A 21,491-nucleotide genomic window follows, 5' to 3' on the forward strand; every position below is an offset into this window, starting at 1 on the left:
CAGTGCATAGTCTGCAAAAATGAAATAAGCCATTCAAAAAACGTGTACACAGGAATCTTTATATATAATAAGGAACATCTCTGCTGTACAAATGAAGCTTGATGAGTAGGTGTGTCACTTGTAGGGAAGGGCAATGTGATGGCAATAATGCTGCATTGATGTAGGTTTATGCAAATTGTGTATGCAAATATTTGCACTCCCTTTGCTCTTGAAATTAATTTCATATATTGTTAAATTTGAGGTTGGCGACTACATTAAGTCACACAGTAGTACAATACTCTACACATGCATTCCATGCAGGGCTGTTGTGAATCCACTGAGAATGTTGTACACATTGAATGCAGAGGCATTGTCTATCAACCGTAAACCTGGTTCAGATTGTGCATGAATAATGTAAGAGGAAGATTCCCCTCATTCACCTGCAGAGTATATGCACATCACTATTAAGGTGGCCACTAATGATCCAATCTTTTTTTGTCTAATCTTATTAACTCTATGTAGTAGAAGGGTAAAACTGAGTGAATATATTGAATGGATAATTTAGGCAGTTCCCCTATATTGCATAGAAATGGTAAGATTGGATGAAAAAGATTGGATCATCAGTGGCCACCTTTAGATGTACGCACAGTAAAGCCCAATCTACACAATACGATTCTTTGTGCGATTTGATTTCAATTCTATTTATGATCCGATTACCGTATTTTTCGCCGTATAAGACGCACTTTTTCTCCCCAAAAAATGGGGAGAAAAAGTCCCTGCGTCCTATACGGCAAAGGCAGGGAATCCCCAACTGATGGATCACCCGCCGATGCAAACTGCCGACCCGCCGCAACATTGGGGATTCCCTGCATAGTCCCAGCCGCATGTGTCTCTGCTCTGGCCATCCCCCTTGTCTGTGTCTCTGCGATGTGTCCCCCTCCTTCTGACCACTGAGTGTCTGCTGTGTCCCACCAGCTGGTCTGTGTCTCCGCTCCCCTGAATGTTAAACGTTGTGGCAGCCAGCGTCTTACCGAATCCATGCTGCCTGGGATCGCGGATGTCCTGGCTTCCCCCTCTAGTGACCCGCGCTTGTGAAGATGGCCGCTCGGTCCCGCCCACTTGTCCGTGTCTCCGTTCCTCTGCCCCGTTGAATGGTGTGGCAGCCAGCGTGTACCGAATCCATGCCGCCTGGGATCGCCGATGTCCTGATTTCCCCTCTAGTGACCGACGCTTGTGTGACGTCACACAAGCGCGGGTCACTAGAGGGGGAAGCCAGGACATCGGCGATCCCAGGCGGCATGGATTCGGTACACGCTGGCTGCCACACCATTCAATGGGGCAGAGGTACGGAGACACGGACAAGTGGGCGGGACCGAGCGGCCATCTTCACAAGCGCGGGTCACTAGAGGGGGAAGCAAGGACATCCGCGATCCCAGGCAGCATGGATTCGGTAAGACGCTGGCTGCCACAACGTTTAACATTCAGGGGAGCGGAGACACAGACCAGCGGGTGGGACACAGCAGACACTCAGTGGTCAGAAGGAGGGGGAGGGGGGACACTTAATGCAGGGGACTGGAGACATAGGCAAGGGGGTGAGACAGCGGCCACACGGGTCACAAGGGAGGGGGGCACTTAATGCACCAGAGCAGAGACACAGGCTAGGGGGCTGGGCAGAGCAGCCACACAGGGGTTAGAAGGGGACACACACCTAATACAAAGGGAAAGGAGATAAGCTAAGGGGCAGGGCAGAGCGACCACACAGAGGACAGAACAGGGACACCTGGCAACAGAAGAAGACACCTGGGGATAAACCAGGGATAGGAGGAGACATCTGGGGACACACAAGAGACCAAAGAGAGGACAGAAGAGGACACCAATTTGGGGAGAAAATTATAAGACGCTCTTGGAATATGGGCACACCAGGTTTAGTATATACTTTTTTCCCCTTGATTTTTCCCCTCTAAACTTAGGTGCGTCTTATATTCCGGAGCGTCTCATACGGCTAAATTCGACATGTCCGATCGGGATTCGATTAGATTGAATTCAACTTGCCATTGCAAAAACAATGACAAATAGAATTGAATCCCGGACATGTCGGATTAAATCGGATCGTAAATAGAATCGTAATCGAATCGCACAAAGAAACGTATTGTGTAGATGGGGCTTTAGATTGTTTGGGCTCAATCAGTGTTCTTTGTTCCTGTCTCCACCCTCAACAAGTACTCTTACCAAGGACTTGTTTTGATTTCTATGCAACAGCCACTCTACAGCTATATCTTAAAGAGGAGCTGTCAGCCATACTATCTCAGGAAAAAAACAAATGTATAAGTAGATAAATACTTGCTCTACTTACATAACATATGTATTGCACCGTCCACATTATGATTCCTGTGAATTTTATAAAGGAAAAGTAGAGAATCCTATTCTAGACAGTTTCCATATTTACTGTGGCTATTTTGAAGCCAGTCGCGATGTAATATCCGCCCTTAGTCTCCTCTGCCTGATTTGCCCGTCCTTCACTATAGAAAGTGAATTGTTTCAGCCTGAGAAATTTTGGCCAATCAGAGAGAAACAGAGGTGTGGGAGGGGAAAACAGGAGGGAAAGAGGCTTCAGCCAATCAGGCTGCATTCGTTAAGTCTGAGGGGAAGTAGAGAAGCAAAAAAAAGACAATCCAGCATGCCCTGCAACTTCTCTTTTGTGTACCAAATTTTCTGTGTATCAAATAAGAGTCATGTAAACTGGGGAATGATAATTTATCAACAAGATATAGTGATTTTAACTTTTGGATTGCCTGATTAGCATCCTTATTACTTGTTTACCAGATAAAAATAAAGAATTGATTTTTGATTTTATGCCCGACAGTTACTCTTTAAATGGATACTGTAGGGGGGTCGGGGGAAAATGAGTTGAAGTTACCTGGGGCTTCTAATGGTCCCCCGCAGGCATCCTGTGCCCGTGCAGCCACTCACCGATGCTCCGGCCCCACCTCCGGTGCACTTCTAGAATTTCAGACTTTAAAGTCTGAAAACCACTGTGCCTGTGTTGCCGTGTCCTCGCTTCCCCTGATGTCACCAGGAGCACACGGCGCAGGCACAGACCATATTGGGCCTGCGCAGTACGCTCCTGGTGCCATCAGCAGGAGTGAGGACACGGCAACACAAGCGCAGTGGTTTTCAGACTTTAAAGTCTGAAATTCCAGAAGTGAACCAGAGGCAGGGCCGGAGCATTGGGGAGTGGCTGTGTGAGCACAGCATGTCTGTGGGGGACCATTAGAAGCCCCGGGTAACTTCAACTCATTTCCCCCTGACCCCCCTACAGTGTCCCTTTAAGTTTAGTTAAAATACATCTTTGGAGTACATAAACAAAACCGAGATAACACTAATGCTTAAAAGTTAGAATGCCCCAACACATTGTCCGTTTACTAAGATTCAGCTGGCTTCTGGTGCAGAGATCTGCCCCTGGCAGAACGGCCCTGCCCTTTTCTATATCAGATATAGAAAAGGCAAAGGCCTTTTTCTGCAAGACAAAAAGGCTACACACTGGAACCCGGCTAATATGGGGCTTTGGTGAATATTATTACACAGACAACATGCTGGGGCATAGAGTAGGTAGTGAGCAATTGAAAGACCATGTTCCGCTCACACTTAAACTAGTCAGGCTCTAGAGGTTTTAAGTCTGTATAGAAAGGTGCATAGATGCATGAAAGCACGGCCACACAAAGTAACTCTGAGCTATAAAAGCCCAGCTCCTAAGGTAACGTTTCAGTTTACACTAACCAACATGATTGGTTGAGAGTTTGTTTTGTTCAATTTTGGATTAGCTAAAGCAGACCTGAACTCAGAACTTCTTCTCTGCTCTAAAAGATAAGGAACATAATAACCTTTAAAGAAAAAAAAAAGTCTTTGTTACTGCTTACATAACTCCTGCAATAAACCTGCAGTGTGTCTACTTCCTGCTTTCATGGAAGCAGACAAAGGGTTAACATCCTGTGTTTACATATTAGCTATGTCTGCGGAGGGATGCCAAAATTCTGTGCGGACACAGCTGAGAGATCAAATTACACTAAATGACTTTTACTTGAAGAAGGGGGGGTTTAAACTGGCTCTTCTCTCTAAACACACACCAGGTACATTCCTCTCTGTTTTCCTTGTGTCCCCGTGCAAGAGTTTAGGCTTACTTTACGTTTAAACCAGTAACTACATTTTGCAAAGAACATACCAGTCCTGAGGCTGAAGTTTCAAAGGCTGATCAATAACTCTGTAAGGAACGGTAACGCTTATATTTGTACCACCAGGCTGCATTTGGTCCTTTCGTCGCTGAATTAAGACTTCGTTTTCTCTCTGACACCCTTGTTTCTTTTTTTCATCTGAAGAAACAAACCTAAAAAAAGAAAAAAAAAAAAAAGTAAGATTTATATTCTCCCGTAATGCAAATCTATTCTTGTAAATCCAACCCAGCCCGAGCAGATTTGCAAGGCCCAGAAAATAGACAAGACAAGTAACATTTATATTGCGCTTTTCTCCTTGCGGACTCAAAGCGCCAGAGCAGAGCAGCAGCCACTAGGGCGCGCTCTATTGGCAGTAGCAGTGTAAGGGAGACTTGCCAAAGGTCTCCTACTGAATTAGTGCTGGCTTACTGAACAGGCTGAGCCGAGATTCAAACCCTGGTCTCCTGTGTCAGAGGCAGAGCCCTTAACCATTACACCATCAGCCATATAGTGCCGACATCTTCTGTACAGAGTATATTGTCTTGTCACTAGTTGGCAGCATGCATCAAGTTTCTACGTACTACTCCATAAATCTCAAAGGGTACCTGAAGTGACAAGTAACATGAGAAACCTTTATGTCCAGTCCCAATCCTAGCCAGTTTTACCTTTTTCTCACTGTAAAAGTTAAGCATCCAGGGCCCAATGATAGTTTTTCTGTTATGGTAATCAGAACTAACTGGAGGCTATAAGATTTCTGTGTGGCTGAGCAAAACACATTTTTGAACAGAAAACACAAAAACGTACATCGTTCAAGATTAGTTTGTATGGGAGCTGAATATATAGATTGAAAAACTATCCTTATACACCTGAGACAGTCAAAACTGTAATCTTAAGATTTTTAAACTTTACATACAAATATAAAAGACTACAGAATTCTGGGAAAGTCCTACTTCGGCTAAGGGCTATAGCAGGAGTCCCCAACCTTTTAAGCCCGGGGCCCACTATCCCGACCAAACTTTTCTCTGGGGCCCCCCGGGGGGAGGGGGGCGTGGTTAGTGGCGGCGGCAGCCCCCCCCCCCTCTTTTCCCTGATTTTGAGTGTAGTATATAGGTAAGTAGGTATCTAGGTATAGTTGCCCCCAGTATAGGTAGCTAACACAGTTGCCCCTGTATAAGGACTATAGTTGCCTCAGTATAGTTAGGCAGTATAGTTACCCCAATATAGTTAGTACAGTTACCCCAGTATAGCAAGTACAGTTACCACACTATAGCAAGTACAGTTAGCCCAGTATAGCAAGTACAGTTAGCCCAGTGTAGCAAGTACAGTTAGCCCAGTGTGGCCAGTACAGTTAGCCCAGTGTGGCCAGTACAGTTAGCCCAGTGTGGCCAGTACAGTTAGCCCAGTGTGGCCAGTACAGTTAGCCCAGTGTGGCCAGTACAGTTAGCCCAGTGTGGCCAGTACAGTTAGCCCAGTGTAGCCAGTACAGTTAGCCCAGTGTAGCCAGTACAGTTAGCCCAGTGTAGCCAGTACAGTTAGCCCAGTGTAGCCAGTACAGTTAGCCCAGTGTAGCCAGTACAGTTAGCCCAGTGTAGCCAGTACAGTTAGCCCAGTGTAGCCAGTACAGTTAGCCCAGTGTAGCCAGTACAGTTAGCCCAGTGTAGCCAGTACAGTTAGCCCAGTGTAGCCAGTACAGTTAGCCCAGTGTAGCCAGTACAGTTAGCCCAGTGTAGCCAGTACAGTTAGCCCAGTGTAGCCAGTACAGTTAGCCCAGTGTAGCCAGTACAGTTAGCCCAGTGTAGCCAGTACAGTTAGCCCAGTGTAGCCAGTACAGTTAGCCCAGTGTAGCCAGTACAGTTAGCCCAGTGTAGCCAGTACAGTTAGCCCAGTAGTTACCCCAGTATAGCTGCCCCAGTGTAGCTAGCAGAGGTGCCCTCTCCCCCCCACGGCCGCCGCTCCTGTTACCTTATGAGCGGGCGTCCGCTTCCTTCCTTATATTCCTTCAGCCGCGGCTCTCCTCTTCGCAGCATGTCGTATTACAGCAGCGCTTCCTGCGCGGTTGCTGTAAGGAGGGAAGGAGGTGGGGTAACGGCTTCCTGTAGCGGCGATACGCATCACCGTTACTATGGGAACCGCTGTCCTGCCTCCCTTGGCTCCTTACAGCAGCCGTGCAGGAAGCGCTGCTGTAATACGACATGCTGCGAAGAGGAGAGACTGAAGGAATATAAGGAAGGAAGCGGCCGCCCGCTCATAAGGTAACAGGAGCGGAGGCCGCAGGGGGAGAGGGAGAAGCTGCGGCCCCCCAGAAATCTGCCCAAGGACCCCCATGGGCTATAGGATACAATTGCTGATCATATAAGTTTATTTTCAATTCAGGTTTGCTTTATGGTGGGTATGCATCCAATGAAGGGCCTGAAAAACAATCGAGCCAAACAACGTGACTAGATTTTTATTTTGCATGAAAATGAATGGCAGTGTATGGCTAACTTGAGGGAGAAGAAAGCCTGGCGTTAAGGCAGTGATACTGTACTGCATCAACAGGAAATTCTCAACCTGAATACTGATCAGGGTACATCAATCTTGACTAAATGGATCTTTTCCTCCATGAATGGAAACTTTTAAAGATTAAATTCCTGACTCCTATGCATTCCAGAAGACAACAACTATTAAGCATGTTATCAGACAATCATGAGCGTAAAGTACTACATAGCAAAATAAGTCAATTTTCAAAACACTTTCAGGAAGTTGTATATATCACATCCTCAGATGCATCCTGAAAAGGAATACAGAAAAAGCCACCCACTTGGCCTTTGTGAGATTAAAGTGACCTGAACACAAACAACAACAACAACAACAAAAAAATGCCATAATGAACTTACCTTGGGCCTCTTCCAGCTCCCCATATTCTGCGAGGTCTCTCAACATCCTCTGGGCTCCCTCCGTTCTCCCGCTAGAGGCTCAGTTAACTGGACAACTTGGCCAGGAGTAGTGCACAATTGCACATGCACAGCCTGACCATGTACCTGCTTCGCTCGCCCGTTGCCGTTATTTGCACGTGCAGTCCATTCTTTCAATAATCTTGCATGCACAAAACGCTCACGGCGACAGATGCAAGCAAGATGGAGGTATGTACGGGCTTGTGCATGCACAATTGATGTACGAGTCAATTGTGCATGCACGGCGCGTACATGCCCCTGTCTTGCTGGCGTCTGTCGCCGTGAGCGTTTTGTGCATGCAAGATTGACGGGTGAGTGAGCAGGCCCCTCCTGGCCAAGGAGGAAGCCCCAGGTAAGTTCAGTAGGGTATTTTTTTGTTGTGTTCAGGGTAATTTTAACCTCCTGGGGACTGCCTAACGCCGATGGGCTGCAGTTTGCAGGAGATTGTGCAGGCATCTCCTGCTCGGGGAGGCAGAGCTCCACCCCGCCTTTAGGCTTGGGAGACTGTTACACAGTGTAATCACCGTCTATTTACATGTACAGGGCTGCGATCGGCAGCAGCGCTGTAGGGGAAGTAGGGGAAGTAAAATTAAAAAAAAAAAAAGGCAAATTTATAAAAATAAATAAATAAAAATAAAATAAATGTATAAAAAAAATAAACTGCGGAGCGATCAGACCCCACCAACAGAGAGCTCTGTTGGTGGGGGAAAGTGGGAGGGGGAAAAATCACTCGTGTGCTGTGTTGTGCGGCCATGCAGCTTGGCCTTAAAGCTGCAGTGGCCATTTTATTAAAAATGTGCCTGGTCTTTAAAAAAAAAAAAGGAAAAGCTTAAAAATGTAAAAACACACTAAGTAGTAGTACATTTCTCCTAGAGTAAAATGAGCCATACATTTATTTTCTCCTATGGTGCTGTCACTTACAGTAAGTAGTAGAAATCTGACATTACCGACAGATTTTGGACTAGCCCATCTTCTCATAGGGGGGTTCTCAGGGTTTTCTTTATTTTTAAAAGCACTTAGTGAATGGCAGTTGCTCCATCCAACTGCCAAAATAGTGTGCAGCGAGCAGGGACGCTAGCCAGCATCTTTGTATTAATCTTTTTCACGGAATGTCTTTATAAAGAATAAAGGCCATGCTGAGAATCCCCTATAGAGAGATGGACTAACCCAAAATCTGTCGGTAATGTCAGATTTCTACTACCTACTGTAAGTGACAGCAACATAGGAGAAGAGTAATTTATGGCTGATTTTACTCTGGGAGAAATGTACTTATTTGTAGGAGTTTTAAATTTTAAGATTTTCGCGATGGTTCCTCTTTAAAGGGACTCCGAGCACCTCTCATGGGTATGCCTTTAAGACTTCGACCAGTACGGCAAAGTATTTAAAGATGCATCTGTAGTTTGTGCTCTCTTATTTGATGCCTGAATCGCCATTCTATATAATAGTTTTCGTTCGATTTCAATTTAAACATCGCAGATGCCATCTTGGCTATGTTATAACTTCCTGGTCACCCGTCTGCTCTATTAGAGAATTGCATCACTGAATGAAGCAGGAAGAGGAAGTGACACGCATGGCCATTGCAAGAGTCTCCTCCAGAGTCCTCCAGGGTCATAGCACGACTTTGTTGGAAATCGTCTGGCTTAAAGGCATGCCCATGAGAGGTGCTCGGAGTCCCTTTACAGCGGAATATAACCCAGCATTTCTTTGCTCTAAAAAATTATTTACAGCATATTCTATGCAACCAGCATTTTTTTTTTTACTAGACCAGCATTCAAAGGGTTACACATGGAGCTTTAAAGTTCAGTGCATTGTAATCTGGACGCATCCCAAGTTTTGGATAATGTTATCTTGTGTTTACTTAAATGTATCAAGTGAGGCATGTGACACATTCTCTGACTGTGCAGAAGCAGCTGGAGACAGACACTGAAGGCATGTCTGCCTTCAACACAATGAATAAAAACAGTTAATAAAATGCAAAGTCAGCTCACAAAGCAAAAAAAACTGTACTTTTGGGAACCTATCATTTCTAAGTGAATAATACTTATGCACAAATGCAAATATGATAACCGTATGGCATATAAAAAGTAGGAAAACATGTTTTTATTGAATATTATGTCATGGGTTTAAACCGCTTTAAGTCTCCTCCCCCCCCCCCCCCCCCCTGCTGTCATTTATTTCAAAATACATTGAACAATTAGGTGGGAGGGGAGTCAGGTCACATTGTGGGTGGAGGAGGAAGGATATTGGCACTGCATCCAGATCACCCTAGGAGCAGCCCGATGTTCCCAGAGATTTCCACTGTAGAGCTCACTGTAGGAGATCACTATAATAAGGACTGAAATAAAGACCACGCTGATGAAGCATAAGCAGCAGGCTCCACAGGGTTATCATCAAAAAATGTGAACCTACTACAGGTACACTTCAAAGCTGCAAGCAACTCACAGTGCAAATAGATATGTGATTAGAGTAAAAAGGTTTTTACAATATCTGGACTTGCGATATAGGATTTTCTTCCCCAGTGTAAGAACAGTGGCGAGTTAAATCAAAGCCGTTCTGCGAGGGAGACTTCAACAGAGTACAATAACTGCTTGCCCAAGAGAGATATTGTATAAAGACTGTTTACTCAAACATCTGTCAGCTACCAGCAAAACAAAGTACAGGTCTAGATTATCATGGGCATAGAGCAGGGGTCAGGAACCTTGTTGTCTGAAAGAGCCATAAACGCCACATTTTTTAAAATGTAATCCCATGAGAGCCATACAATATGTTTCAAACTGGGACAGTAGGGCTCACATCCCGGTTGCCATGGCGATTTGTATCTAGTTGATCCGCCAGACAGTGAAAGTGTCAGACACGTCTTCAGCTTCTCTTGGGTTTCAGCAACATCAGCAATTTCCCCGAGAGCCGGGCAGGAGAAATACCCACTAACAGCTTGTTCAATTAGCCAGCTGACTTGGAGGTTGATGCACTTTGTAGGACGAGATCCCCGCACTTTGATTGGCCCAATAGGCTGCCTGTCACTTGACAGCCTATTGGGCCAAAGTGCGGGGATCTCGTCCTACAAAGTCACTGGACCTGACAGGGACCAGAGTGGAATAATTGGAGCAGCCATTCACTTTGGGGTAGCATTAGTAAGTTTGTAGTGCATGCTACAGCAGTAGCGTGCCTACTTTGAAAGTGTTACTTGAGCTGCCACACTAAGCTGTGCTGCTTGAGCAGTGTAGCTTAGTGAATCAACCCCTACTCATTTGTATGTGAGCCAGATGTAGCCATCAAAAGAGCCACATCTGGCTCCCGAGCCGTAGGTTCCCTACCCCTGGCATAGAGGAACATACATGGATGTCGGAGAAAAATCTATGGTTGGTATGGGCCTCTCTGAACAGTGTTTAGCAACCTGCTGCACCAAATTACTAAATGGCAGCATGAATGAAAGCTGTAGTTCAGGGCCTCCCACTCACCCCTCTGCTGCACCTCTCCCCCGACAAAGAAACAAACCAGCTGCTTGGCTGAAGCAGATCTGCATCTGTACAGTGATCATTTTTAACAGTCACCTGGAATGATGGTAGCAGGTGATAGTAACTGATTGTGAGTACGGGCCCTAGCAGTCCCAGTTATGGGCCAATTGTACTATAATGGACATATACAGCATAATGTATGAAACAATTTAAATATTGGTTTTGATTTTAGAAAGACATGCAATTCAGTATAGTAGCCCTGATTAGGCCATTTGTAGCTTTACTGACCGGGGAAGCACCATTACTTTCCTACAAAGTGCTGCTCCTCTGGTCCTTCAGTCCGTTCGAGATGCGCCATCTTCTCTTCAGACGGCCATACCGACGGCAGTTTGCATTTCCTGGCAGTGTTGTGAGCGAGTACGGAAAATGTACAGTACTTGCATCCATGGAACTATATCTCCCAGCATGCATTGCGGCGCACGGCCAAAACACTGGCAGGAGATAAAAACTGCGGATGGTGCGGAGAATATTGCACATCCCGAACGGACTGAGAACCAGGAGCAGCAGCACCCCATAGGTTAGTAAAGGTGCTCCTCCAATTCCTGCTCCCCCACAGGCATGCTCAGTTTACAGCCTCTATTATGGGGAAGTTTGTTTAGAAAAGAAAACATTTTACATTGATGCTCGGATAGCTTTAAGAAATTCCAAACCATTCATGATGAACAATCAATACCTATTGAACACGTGCATATATTTAAGTTTAGGATTGAACGCGGCATTCAGGACACTAAAACTAAAGCACTGGGAGAAACAGATTACATTTGAGTTTTCTAAGAATTACTTACTTAAGATCCTGAAGGAGATCTTTAGAATTCAGCATGGTTATAAGAGAAGTTGTAGCAGCTGGAATAATTATAATAGGTGTCCGTGAACCTAGAAGAAAATTGGGGGGGGGGAATTAAGTTTCGTTTTAAGAAGAAACAATCCAATAAGCCCAGGCAGTGTTGAACCAGAAAATGTGAATAAGAAGAGTTTATGAACAAAAAATAAATAAATAAATAAATGATGATCTTGTATACTTTACGTTCAAAGTGCTGCAGTGTGCAACGCATGGAAGAAGAGCTGCTGATCAAGAAGGCAGCTGTACAGGGACATACACATGGAAGAGGGGTCTGCACATGGAGTGGGAGGAGGGAAGCTGCATGAGTAAGAGGAGCGACAAAAAGGTGGCCCAGGGGCCAAGATGTATAATCTGGCCTTGCACTTGGAATCCCCACATCCATAACCACTGCTGTCTGTTCTTTACTTACCACCACCTTTCTGTCGATCCAGATGTGTAAATCTTGGAAGATCTTAACAGTTGTAAAGTGCACAACATTTAATAGACAATACACGTGAAGAGACCTCCACACACAAGTCCGTGTGGGAGGCTCACATGCCCCACGGGTGTGCTCGGGTTCTCGCTGATCCCCCACCTCCCTAATATGTGAATCGTAGAGGGGGGGGGGGGGTAGCTATCTCACACACCTCTAGGGCTGAGCAGTGACAGATGCAGCTCAGTGTAACCAATAGGTGAAAGATCACTGCCCCATTTGGACACAACAGGGTCCTGTACAAAGTCTACTGCTCACTAAACTGAGGGAATAACAAAAGAGGGTGCAAATATATACATTATAACCCCCCCCCCCCGCCCCCCCAAACAAAATTCCCAGCAGCAACAGCCCAAGTCAGAGCTGGGAATGAGCTCTGACTTGGGCTGTTGCTGCTGGGAATTGTGTTGGTGGAGTGGTTTAATATCTATTGTTGCACTGTACACTAGCTTCTCCTGATAAAGCCTTTTGGGGTAAACATGTCGAAACTGGTGTCACTGTATATATTTGCACCCTCTGTATATATTTGCACCCTCTTATATTATTTCCTCAGTTTAGTGAGCAGTAGACTTTGTACAGGACCCTGTTGTGTCCAAATGGGGCAGTGATCTTTCACCCATTGGTTACACTGACCTGCATCTGTCACTGCTCAGCCCTACATGTGTGTGAGATAGTTACACCCCTTTCTACGATTCACATATTAGGGAGGTGGGGGATCAGCGAGAACCAGAGCACACCCGTGGGGCATGTGAGCCTCCCACATGGATTCGTGTGGAGGTCTATTGACGTGTATTGTCTATTTAATGTTGTACACTTCACAACGGTTGACCTCTAGTACCTCATAGGGCTGTCCTTTGGACTTCGATAAGCAGTATTTTCCCCTGGTACTCCATTAAGAAACTTTGCATTCAAGATCTTAACAGCTCCATCCAGTCTGTCCAACTATATATTTTCTCTTTCCAAGCGGGGAAAGGCAAGTAATTTGTGCACCAGCTATTACCAACACCCAAATTAGTCACTGAGCGCTGGTATAGCTGTAATTCTCATTACAGCCTGTGGCGGCGCCAAAACAATCGGCGCTGTGCCGAAATTAGCTGATCCACTTATTTGGGACATTTATTACATGGACTCGCTGGCTTCTGCCATTAAAAGACTCCCCAAGTACCTCAATGATAAAACCAAACAAAATGGTATCAAAGCTCAATTACCACTTAGCATTTTGTAAGCGGTATTGGCCAAGATGGTGCAGACACCAGCAAGAATGAGCTTACGCCAGATTTTCATCATTAAAACATGGTTAAAGATAAACTTACCTTTTTTCTGATTGGGTGGTGGTCTTGCTTGTGACACTACAATAGAGAAAGCAACATATAAATTAATTTTACATTTGGGTAAGGTGATTTTTTTTTTACAAAACTTTCAGATACATTTGAGCAGGTACAAACCACTTTCATATGAAGCAGTTCATTGTGTGCCTGTTAACACTAATGATCTCATGGAACTGATAATATTCAGCCCAACTGTTAAGGTCTATATCGATTGTTGCTCTGAACTTGGCCATGACAGATGATCGGGGCTACAATGGCCGATCTCCAAAGATCCAGTATTTCTGACCTTTAGCGTCGGCATTGCTCTCACCGCTCTATTGCACATGCTCCTCCCCCCTAGTGTTGAATATTTGTCCAGAAGTAAATCATATAAAATACACACAAAAAAAATAAAAAAATTCCTTGACTTATTGGATAGTCCAATTTTCACCCATGCTCAGTCTCACTCCTGAACAATGAGGTAAGCTACTGCTGAGATAAACTAAGACGAGGCCTGATAAACACTTGCATAATTGAAAACATTACAGACCAAAAAAAAAAACTAAAGAGCTTAAATACAGTATAAAAAAAAAGAAAAGCAAAAGCACTTCTGCAGGACATGAGTAGCAAAGAGTAGTCAGAAGTCCCTTGCAAAGAGCTGCACCTGGGAAGGCTACTGCGGTGTGATGCAACAAGTAGAGTGTGCAAGGGGCCTAGGGGTTCTTTCACACTTTTCAGTGCGTTGTAATCGACATTGTTTTGAAAACTGTAATGCATGTGACACCTCATCAGTTGTGGTGCACTGCAACTAATTCTGGTATTAGAACGCAAAACATGCAGTGCGCTGCTGGAAAAACACACGTTGACACACTCAATGTTAGTCAAGGTGCAGGTTAGTCAGTTGATTCTTTCTCTGGGTTAAATTGCATGCCATTTGGTTGGAATATGTGCACACAATAGTGCAATGCTTTCAATGGGGCCTTCCACACTGGTAGTTTTGTGGTGCGACGAGTTTCGCTGGAACAATGCACGGCTTGCAAGCATAAAGTCTATGGACTGTATGGTGCACTGTACAGGGTCGCATCACAGCAATAAGCTTTACATCACCATTGCTTTGTGATCCTACATTTCAGGATGTGCAACTAAACCTATGTAGTGTGAAAGTAGCCTTGCCTAGAACTGGATATCATTTAATCCTGTGCTTACTCATTTCCAAAGACATTGGCTAGAAGTACCTTCCCATTACTGGCTGGATATATTTGAGTAGACGGGAGGCAGGGGATGCTTTGGGAATGATCTTTTGACTTACACGGAAGAGACACAAGTGGAGACTAATGCAATAACCATACAATTAATGAAGCACATCCACAATCTCACAGCTGTTTCACAGATCTCAAATGACACTGATGGAGAACATTGTTTTTGTGCTTCCACCAATCGCCCGAAGCTACGCTATGGGATGTCACTTGTCCCTCCTCCCCCCTCCATTGTATAGTACATGCATGCTGGACATGTCTGCACAGTGCTCATGTTATTGAGTGTGTGGACACATCTTAATGCTGGGAACATGGTACGCTCGCAGACTTGGTCTGACTGATATCTGCCAGATCACAGAATTTACAAACTCTGCAGATGGTTTGCTAAAGCAAATGTAAAATGAACCTTCACATGGTTTATTTTCAAAAGTCAAATAAGCACAGAAAGAAAAGAAAATGCTTCATGCACATTACAACATGTTCAAGATGATCAAAGTGAAATAATACAGCTCTTCATTTTCTTACAGCCTGTAGCTACCTACATTGTTGGTAAATTCTGTGATCTGTCAAATAACAATCACACCAAATCTACCAGTGTGTGGCCATCTTTGGCAGTGTGGTGATTTAATATGCCAATATTTAGAACACAACTACTTTTATGGTTTATGCATAAACAACTTTATAATATTTTTTTGCCTTCCAGTGGGAATTTTAGGAAGATGGATAACAGAAGGCTTAGGTTTGGGTGCAGGTGGTGTGTCTGGGGTAAAAAAAAAAAAGTGGTTTTGCTGCAGAGTTACATGTGGTGGGCATCTCATTCGCTCTCCACCACTGCTGCTGGGAAGCATCAAATTTCAATGAAAACATTTGACCACACTCTAGCTAACAGCAGAAAATATATACCATATCCATTCCCACAAAGTGGTGGAAGCGTCTGCAGGAAAATGGTAAACGAGGAGAAGACGTGATGAGTTTTGCTGGACCCAAAATTCGAAAAGTCTTAAGGTGGCCACTAATGATCCGATCATTTTCATCCAATTTTACCAAATCTATGTACTGTAGTATAAGGGTAAATTGAGTGAATATATTGAATTGATAATTAAGGCAGTTACCTTATTTTACTTAGAAATGGTAAGATTGGATGAAAAAGATTAGATCATTAGTGGCCACCATTAGGAAGAAGTCTATCAGCATTTAATGACGTGTGGTACATGCACGTGTAACATACTCACCTGCACGAAGGTGTGCGCTTTCATTTCTCATTGGAAAATCCTTCTTGTGACACAACAAAGGTCTGTGTTACTCTGTTCTTCCTGCACTCCCATTGACAGGAATTATACATGCGCATCTACTATATTGCATTCCATACATGAATGGTAGAGCTGGGCAGAGAGCCAGGCAAGTATGTTTTAAATTGTGGTCAATTTTCAAAAATAAAAATGACTGAACACATTCATGCAGATCAGAACATCTCACAAACTCATGCACCCATAATCGCACCACAACATAGCTACAGGTGAAGTTCTTTATCTAAAGGAAATAAAAGCTTTTATGGACAGCACGGTTGCTTAGTGGCTAGAACTCCTGCCTAGCAACATTGGTTCGCTTCCCAGCAAGGGCACCATTTGCATGGAGTTTGTATGTTCTTGCTGTCTGCATTATTTTCTCCAGGGCACTCCAGTTTCCTCCCACATACCAAAACCATACAGATACATAAATTGGTTTTCCCTAAATTTGCTTTAGACTACAATGGGCATAGGACTATGGTAGGGATTCGATTGTGAGCTCGTCTGAGGGACAGTTAGAGACAAGACAAGTTAGAGTCTGTGACAAGACTATATACTCTAAAGCACTGCAGAAGCGAATAGGCGCTATAAAAATACAAAATCATAATGGGAAAGAAAATAAAAAGGTACTAAAATGAACTGAATAAGCATCAGCTCTTTTAAGTGACAACTAGATGTGTCTACAGATAAACTGTACAGGCTCCACCAAAGGGTGTCCAATTCATAACTGTAAGCATGGCTGACTGAAGACTAAAGTAGTTATTTCTAACAAACAAAATATTTGGTGTAGCGCCGATATGCGTTATGTCCGTTTTTAAAAGATTGATACATGTTGCTGAAAAGCGGATAGAAGCGGACAGATGGAAACAGAGGCCTAAGGGCCCATTCAAACTAGAAGCATTTTGCGATTGATTAGCTTTTTTAAAAAAAAATGAGTAGGCTAAAAGAATCTAAAACGTTTAAAAATGCTTGGGAGGCAGTGGCGGACTTTCCTCCAAAAAGCAGACACGATAACTGTCAATTCAAACAAAAATTTATTATATACTCCCCAAATGATGCAACGAGTTTGTCAACAGAGGTGCCTTTCGTGCTATTGACGAGCTACTGTTTGTCCCCTATTTTAATGCCTGATGAAGCGGGCCACACCTGTGAAACGCGTTGCATCATTTGGGTAGTATATAATAAATGTGTTTGAATTGACACTTATCGTGTCTGCTTTTTGGAGGTAAGTCTACCACTGCCTCCCAAGCATTTTATCCTACTGGTGTTTTCTAGTACTTTTACTGTATCCACCCTTGGTGGAGGGGTGACCTTAGACCCCCTTTTCTTCCGATCTACAGAGAGCGACTTCTTAATTCTGAGTGAGGACAGGACTAATCTCCTCACCTGCATGTACAGTGGCTGCCTGGAAGGTAACCCTTGTTTGTGAGCATCTCTGTCTCACATTTTACTACTCAACGTAATTCAATACATACTACACTATATTGGGCTCTCGCTGTTTGTTATTTTTAGAAAATCGCTCATTCACTTTCATTAAAATCTTGGTAAAAATCGCAGAAAAATTGCCGCAATTTTTGCATACACGATTGCAAAATCACTGCAATTTTTCCGTGATTTTAATAAAAGTGGGAGCGAATTTAAAAACGCTTATCACAAAACGCTCAGAAAAATGATTCTAGTGTGAATGGGCCCTAAGAAAGAAGAGAGGGGGATTTGCCACAGTGAAAAAGTAACTTGTCAACCTGAGACAAGCCTCATGTGTGGCATAAAGCCAATGACCACACTTATCAGCATAGAAGCTTCTTCTATAACTGTCCGTTTATTTCCTCCAGGTCCCTTCCTTTTATTGTCTCTAATCATTTCTCAGGAAAGTCTGCAAACAGCAAGCAACCAATAGTATTAAGTGGAATAAGAACTTTATTTCCTTATAAAACCAAATGCAAAAAAAGCAGCAATTTTTGAACCGCTATCAAAATCCTAAAACTGTCACAGTACTAAAGGACAAAAATGACCATGTGCTGAAAGGTGTTATTACTGTAAGTGAACTACAAAGTCTCCCATCCGCTTTTATATAGTTATGTGCAACAGCGATTGTTCCTTTTTCAGGTTTCCTTTGTTACTTCAATTTTTCCATAACAAATAGTTAAGCAAAACAGATCAGGTAAAAGAAACTTGAGTAAACACAACCCGGGTAAATTTGATCAAATAGATCCCTATCTGATCAGAGAGGGATCCATTTCTGCAAGTGCAGTACAAATAGATTTGCAATAGCTTTCAGAACGAAACATTTTACATTGGGGAGGGGGGGGGGGGGGGGGGGGGCGACATGTCCTCAAGAAATCAATTGCTGCCGCCGTCATGCAACCGACCGAGATCTTTCCAGCATGCCAGACAGGTCATTTCAATTGATTTCAAACGAAGTGAAAATTGAGGCAGCATCAATCTCTGCTAGATTGGAGCATTTTAATTGAATGGGTACGGATGCTGCAAATAGAGTAATGTTTGGGAACCCTTAGAGCCCATCCAGACTTGCAAACACAAAAAGCTAGCACTTCAAGCTAGCAGTTTGCCACGATTAACTCGGTAAAAAAAAACTGTACACTTGCGATTAGAGCTTTTTAAGCACTGTATCACGATTGCTCTAGAATCACGGTAAAATACTGCATGCACCGCGTTGCATTGCGACTGAATCGCAATCGTGGCAAGGAGATCACTGCCATTAGTTAGTATTGCACTAGCACTTCGGCGAATATTGGGAATCACCCGCTAATCACTATAGTGTGACTGGGCTCTTAATGATGAAATCTCGTACAATCTTACCACTTATGTGGCTAAAGGTACCATTCAAAATATATTCACGGTTTACACTTTTACTACTTATATTTAGTAAAATTGTACATTCTAAATTGTATTGATAATGGGCAGCTGAAGACAGATCAACTTTCCAACCTATGTATTTAATATTCTGTTTCAGCTATCTTCAAAATTCTCTACCAGTCAAGGGCATTGGAGAAAAATGTCAAGGTCAGAGAATGTCAAAGTCGGAGAAAAATGCAAAATAAGACCTCATTCACACTATACGCACTGTCGTGCACATTTTAGCAGCGCGTATAGTATGCAATCAGCATCATCATCATCAGAGGTACAGAGAGAGCACTTCTGACGTTCATACTATGCGCACACTACCATTTTATTGGTATGTGCCCCTTTTAAAACCCTGTACTCACCAAGCACCCCCTAGCATAGTAAACATTATCACAAGTACCCCTTGACAGACAGATATATATATATATATATATATATATATATTGATTTTAGTTAAAATACTAATTTGGTGTTTAAATAAGATTTATAATTTTCTAAAACTCTAAATTTGTTATTCTTGGTTAAATATATCAAGTCCGAGTACCCCCGGGAACCATCAGAAGGGGAACGTGTACCGCATGTTGAGAACCTAGGCGCTATCGCACTGCTGCACACATTTTTTGCAAAAACGCATTGCTGATCCCATTCACTGTAATCAATGGACTCAGCAACGCATGGCAACGTAGATGGCATGCGATCGGGTGTGACTGCATCCTGAACACATGACCATACGCGTGGCCTAATGTGAACAAGGTCTGAATCAGAAATTGTTCAGATTTGCTGAAAAGGTGTATGCTAGTTTTATGCAAATTTAGTAGAAATTGATTAGCCAACTTCAGGCTGCAAAAGTTAGCACTCCAGTTTGCATCAATTCACCTTCCCTATTTATAAATATTTAAACGAGGATTTTGTCTGTTCCCACTTGAAACCAGGGAACACTGTATGGGGGTTGGAGACGCCTTTAGACTCAAGGTAAATTGCTGTGGAAGACGGTGCTATATAAATACTGAATAATGGCCACTAGACCACCAGAGAAGCGATATGGGAAGTGACCTGGGTTTCTACCCTAGGTTTGTATAAGCAATACCAGTTGCCTGGCTATTCAGCTAATCATCTGCCTCTAATACTTTCAGCCATAGGCCCTGAACAAGCATGCAGCAGATCAGGTGCAGTGTTATCCCCAGGGCTAATTACGTGGGCGAGCCGCCCGGCTGTTTTAAAATCCCGCCCGCCTGTTTTAAAACCCCGCTGGCACCAAGTATTTATCCTCTGAGCAATGATCTTCCAGAAAATGGCCGCCGCGCAGCCTGTAGCCGGGGACACCTTTTGCCGATGTTTCCTCACAGTGGAAGCTCCTCTCCCAGTCTCTAGCAGCGATGAACTGGGCGGGATGAGTCGGCGTCCTCCACCAATAAACGTGCGTCCGCCCCGCCCACCGGCCAATAGGAGGCTGCCTTGCCGTGGACCCGCCCCTCTGCCAGCCAGCGGCGCGCGTGCCAACTGCTAAGACGGATGGTGGTATCCGGAGAATCAGCCGGGATGCCTGCTGATCCGCAGCATGCGCCCTGTCTGACAGCAAGGAGCGAGTGCTGCAGCTGGGGGACACGCTCAGGAAGCAGCCGAGGATCGGATTTTTACAACACACGTAAGGAGAAGGGAGAGGGCACCTACCCTACGGACCTACCCACCCATCCACCAGCCTGATCTACCCAACCATCCACCAGCCTGACCTACCCACCCATCCCCCCTAGCCTAACCTACCTACCCGTCCACCAGCCTGACCTACCCACCCATCCACCAGCCTGACCTACCCACCCATCCACCAGCCTGACCTACCCACCCATCCACCAGCCTGACCTACCCACCCATCCACCAGCCTGACCTACCCACCCATCCACCAGCCTGACCTACCCACCCATCCACCAGCCTGACCTACCTACCCATCCACTAGCCTGACCTACCCACCCATCCACTAGCCTGATCTACCCACCCATCCACTAGCCTGATCTACCCACCCATCCACTAGCCTGACCTACCCACCCATCCACTAGCCTGACCTACCTACCCATCCACTAGCCTGACCTACCCACCCATCCACTAGCCTGACCTACCCACCCATCCACTAGCCTGACCTACCTACCCATCCACTAGCCTGATCTACCCACCCATCCACTAGCCTGATCTACCCACCCATCCACTAGCCTGACCTACTTTGCCACCCCCCTACTAGCCTGACCTATTTACCCACCCACCCCACTAGCCTGACCTACCCACCCATCCCCCATACCATCCACCAGCCTGACCTACTTTGCCACCCACCCAACTACCCCCTAGCCTGACCTACTTACCCACCCCCCACCCCACAAGCCACCAGTCTGACTTACCTAACACACTAATCCACCTCATTAGCCACAAGCCTGACCTACCTACCCACCCCACCAGCCTGACCTTTTTTGAAATTTTTAGTAATGGTTTCTGCATTGGACATCTGGGGTAATGGAAATGCTGCCTAATTATGTGTTTTTGGGGGGAAAACAGTGTTTAATTTTTAAAACCTTTAAGGACAATTTGCCTAACTGTGTTTTGGGGAAAAAAGGGCCCTTTTGAGTTAGTTTTACAATACAGTTGGCTACGCCAATGTCATGGCCACACCCATTTTCCAGCACGTCATGGCCACGCCCATTTTACGCCACCCGGCTACTTTTTCATGCCACCCGGCTGGAAAAAATTCTGGGGAGAACACCGAGGTGTTTCTGACAAATTTAGACAGATATGACAAGATTAGCTGCATGCTTGTTTCTGGTGCGATTCAGACACTTCTTTAGGCAAATA

General features: G+C 44.6%; 1 protein-coding gene across 1 annotated transcript in view; it reads right to left on the reverse strand.

Moving 5' to 3' along the window:
• The window catches only part of CDC73 (cell division cycle 73), a 168,290-nt gene that overhangs the window by 10,595 nt on the left and 136,204 nt on the right, over positions 1–21,491 (reverse strand). The window contains exons 12-14 of the mRNA XM_068240119.1: positions 13,259–13,294; positions 11,421–11,508; positions 4,199–4,360 (exon numbers count right to left, since the gene is read on the reverse strand). Coding sequence (XP_068096220.1) covers positions 4,199–4,360; positions 11,421–11,508; positions 13,259–13,294 — 286 coding nt within the window. The remainder of the gene's footprint in view (positions 1–4,198; positions 4,361–11,420; positions 11,509–13,258; positions 13,295–21,491) is intronic.

This window comes from Hyperolius riggenbachi, chromosome 6 (genome assembly GCF_040937935.1).
Source record: "Hyperolius riggenbachi isolate aHypRig1 chromosome 6, aHypRig1.pri, whole genome shotgun sequence".
Lineage (NCBI taxonomy): Eukaryota > Metazoa > Chordata > Amphibia > Anura > Hyperoliidae > Hyperolius > Hyperolius riggenbachi.